This window comes from Gastrolobium bilobum, unplaced genomic scaffold, assembly GCF_033153095.1.
Source record: "Gastrolobium bilobum isolate Gb01-03AN ecotype WA unplaced genomic scaffold, APGP_CSIRO_Gbil_v1 utg5107, whole genome shotgun sequence".
NCBI lineage: Eukaryota > Viridiplantae > Streptophyta > Magnoliopsida > Fabales > Fabaceae > Gastrolobium > Gastrolobium bilobum.
The window spans coordinates 1-3,549 of record NW_026897630.1 but is presented as its reverse complement, the minus strand read 5'-3'; the positions used below and the strand labels follow the sequence as shown (position 1 = coordinate 3,549).

Below are 3,549 nucleotides of genomic sequence, written 5' to 3'. Positions count from 1 at the left end.
TTTGTCTCCTAGGGTTTCTAGCAAAGGATTGGGTCTTTGGGCTTGTGGGCCCATAGATACCCTAAAGGGGCTTGAGACAGATACTAGGGGCTGGACGGAAAAGGAATTTCAAAGTTGTAATTTTATTTATTTATTGATTATTATAGGAAAGCCATGGATTAAAGTTATTTATTTATTATTTAATGTTTTAATTGAATGGTATGAATTATATGTGCGATTAAACATGATGTATAAAATAACATGTCATATAGAATAGGAAGATGCCATATTGTTGCATGATCACATGTCATTACTGCATAGTAGCTATTATGTCTTGAATCGACTAGTATGATAGTTAGTATGCGTGATTATTTAGGTTGTCCATTGGATTAATTAATTATGGATTTAAAATCTAGATAAATAATCCAGTTAATTTCCTAAGAGAAAATTGTTTTTTGAGAAAATAAATTTTTGTGGGTTTTCTGAAATGGTCATGGAGTAACACGTGTTGACGCAAAGTGACCGGATTTCTGAAATCAAACAAAATTTTTTTTTTGAATTAAACATTTCTTGGAAATTAAAAATTCTAATTTTTAAAATATTGAATGGGTGAAGGTTTTAAATTAAATATTTAATTATAAAACCTACGGGCTCCAATTGTGGGTTTATTAGTGAAATGATTATCGCTGAAGCCCCATCGGATAAGGATAATCAGATTTCGCTAGATTAAACCTTAATATCTTCAAAATTTTGGTAAAGTTTTGTACGGCCCATCGTCGGCAACACTTAGATACTAAAGATAATTTTGACAATAAACAATGGTTAAATACATTCAACTTTAATAAAATTGTTAACCCTCCCATCGAGGCTCTGACAATGGAACTGAAGGCCTAAAATAACAATATTAGTTTTACAAGTATCTTGCCCATCGTAAGCCTTGTAAAGATAGCTAATGGATTGTTAAACAATAAACGAATAGTAGTTATTAGAATCTACTAGCGCCATATCTGTTTGTTGTTTTCTTTTCGAGTTTGTAAATAATGTGTGTAATTTTATTTTCAGAAAAATGTCTTCATTCAATCCTTTAGCTACTATTTTGAGTCAAAAACCAATGGATGGTACAAACTACAAACAATGGAAAACAAATCTGGATATTGTTCTTCAATATGAAAAGCTCAATTTTGTTCTGACCACCCCTATACCGGCGCAGCCTGCTGAAGATGCGCCTGAGGCAACAAAGGCCCAATTTCAGCAGGAGAAGGAGAAATGGGAGAAGGCAAATGTGGCAGTTCGCTGTTACATTTTAGCCAGTCTTGCCAATCACCTTCAGGAGCAGGTAAACATGGTTGAGAGTGGAGCAGCTATGCTCCAGACTCTTGATGGCATGTTTGCTACGTCCAGCAGCTCTGCTAGGCAGATTGCGCTGAATGCTGTCACTAAGACAGTAATGTCTGGAGGAAGTGTGCGGGATCATTGTTTGTCAATGATTGCAAACTTCAAGAAGGCTGAGGATCATGGGGTCAAGTTTGAACAAGAAGTAAAAGTTGACCTTCTCTTGCAATCATTGCCTGAATACTTCACTCAATTCAAGATGAATTATAATATGAATAAGATGAATCTTAATCTTACTCAACTGATGCACGAGCTTGAGAGTGCTGAACAGTCTCTAGTCAAGCAGGGCAGTGCATTTTATGCTGGTGAAAGTTCTGTGAAACCTAAGGGGAAACCCAAGGGGAAGAACAAGAACAAGAAAAAGAAGAAATCAGGTATTCCAGTTGCCAAACCAGTTGCAATGAAGCAACCGAAAGGTAAGTGCTTCAAGTGCGGACAAAAGGGGCATTGGAAGAAAAATTGCCCACGCATGAATCAGCCAGGTATGGGTAATTTACATGTGATTGAGGCTTGTTTAGTGGAGAATTACAATGATAAATGGATCATTGATTCAGGAGCCACTAACCATGTTTGTTACTCTTTGCAGTGGTTCAAACATAGCTTGCCTTTAAGCGAAGGACAAAGAGTTTTGAAGCTTGGAAATGGGGAGCTTGTGTCTGCACTGGCAGTGGGACAAGTTATTTTATCTTTTAATAATGTTCTGGCGTAATGTTTAATGGTCTTTATTTCCTTAGTCCTGTACCCTGTGAAGTTTATCATGTTGAATTAAGAGATGTTGAGGATATCAACTCATCAAATAAAAGGAAAGTTTCCAATGAAACTTATCTTTGGCATTTGAGGTTGGGTCACATTAACTCAAACAGGATACACGGTTTGGTTAAAAGTGGGATCTTAAAATCCCTGAACTTTGAACCAATACCAGTATGTGAATCTTGTTTAGAGGGTAAAATGACTAAGAGATCTTTCAAGGCCAAGGGAAATCGTGCCACACATCAACTGGAATTGGTGCATACTGATGTATGTGGACCAATAAATGTCCAGGCCAGAGGCGGGTATCAGTATTTCATCACATTCACTGATGATTACTCTAGATTTGGACATGTGTACCTGATGCGTCATAAGTCTGAAGCTTTTGGAAAATTCCAAGAGTTCAAGGCTGAGGCAGAAAAACATCTTGGTGTTCAAATTAAGACTCTTCGGTCTGATCGAGGGGTGAATACCTATCTGGAGAGTTCAGGTCTTACCTGACCCAAGAGGGGATAGTTTCACAATTATCTTCTCCAGGGACACCCCAGCAGAATGGAGTCGCTGAAAGGAGAAATAGAACCCTTTTAGAGATGGCAAGATCGATGCTCAGTTATTCACCTTTGCCTGATTCATTCTGGGGATATGCCTTAGAAACTGCTATGTACCTTTTGAACTTGGCTCCATCAAAATCTGTTCTAAAGACTCCAATAGAATTATGGAAAGGGTGTAAGCCCAGCTTGAACCATATTCGGATTTGGGGTGCTCCGACACATGTCTTACAACAGAAGCCAAATAAGATGGACCCTCGTACAGAAGTGTGCATGTTTATAGGCTATCCTAAAGGAACCAGAGGCTGGTTATTTTATAGTCCGAAAGAAAAGAAGGTTTTAGTGAGTACACATGCGACTTTCTTAGAGGAGGACTATATGGAAAATCACAAGCCGAGGAGTACGGTTATACTTGATGAGCTAGACTCGGATCAAGTTTCGCCTCAACCTCAAGGGGTTCCAGCTTTTATTCCTGGATTTGTTCAAAGAGGGGAAAATATGCCTGTAGTTGAACATACGCAGGAACCAGAGACAGAACCAGAAGTTCAGCATGATAATCAACAAGTGGAGTTACCACTTGTAGAAGAACAAAATCATGAAATGGTTTATCCAGAAATAAATCAGGTCCTCCTCAAATTGTTAACCCACCAGACTTGAATCATCCTGTAGATGCTCAGCAACAAGTGCAGCACAGTCGTAGTGGGAGATTGATTCGTAAACCAACAAGATATCTCTTGTTGGGTGAATCGAGTCAGGATGTCATCATTGAGAATGATGATGATCCCACTAGTTATGACAAGGCACTAGAAGATGTTGATGCTCAGGAATGGCTTGAGGCTATGAGTCGTGAAATGGATTCTATGTATTCTAACTCAGTTTGGTC

The 3,549-nt window shown here is 38.4% G+C and overlaps 1 protein-coding gene across 1 annotated transcript; it reads left to right on the top strand.

Moving 5' to 3' along the window:
• Nucleotides 1-1,045: 1,045 nt before the first annotated feature.
• On the top strand, nt 1,046-1,649 carry LOC133308781 (uncharacterized). The gene is made up of 2 exons (XM_061509481.1): nt 1,046-1,503; nt 1,625-1,649. Exons 1-2 carry the CDS (start codon nt 1,046-1,048, stop codon nt 1,647-1,649), a joined length of 483 nt encoding a protein of 160 aa, XP_061365465.1.
• Nucleotides 1,650-3,549: the final 1,900 nt, after the last annotated feature.

Coding starts and splice junctions, on each gene's coding strand:
- LOC133308781 (XM_061509481.1), top strand. CDS start 1,046: ATGTCTTCATTCAATCCTTTAGCTACTATTTTGAGTCAAAAACCAATG. Junction 1,504..1,624: donor GCTGAGGATCATGGGGTCAA/GTTTGAACAAGA, acceptor CTGATGCACGAG/CTTGAGAGTGCTGAACAGTC.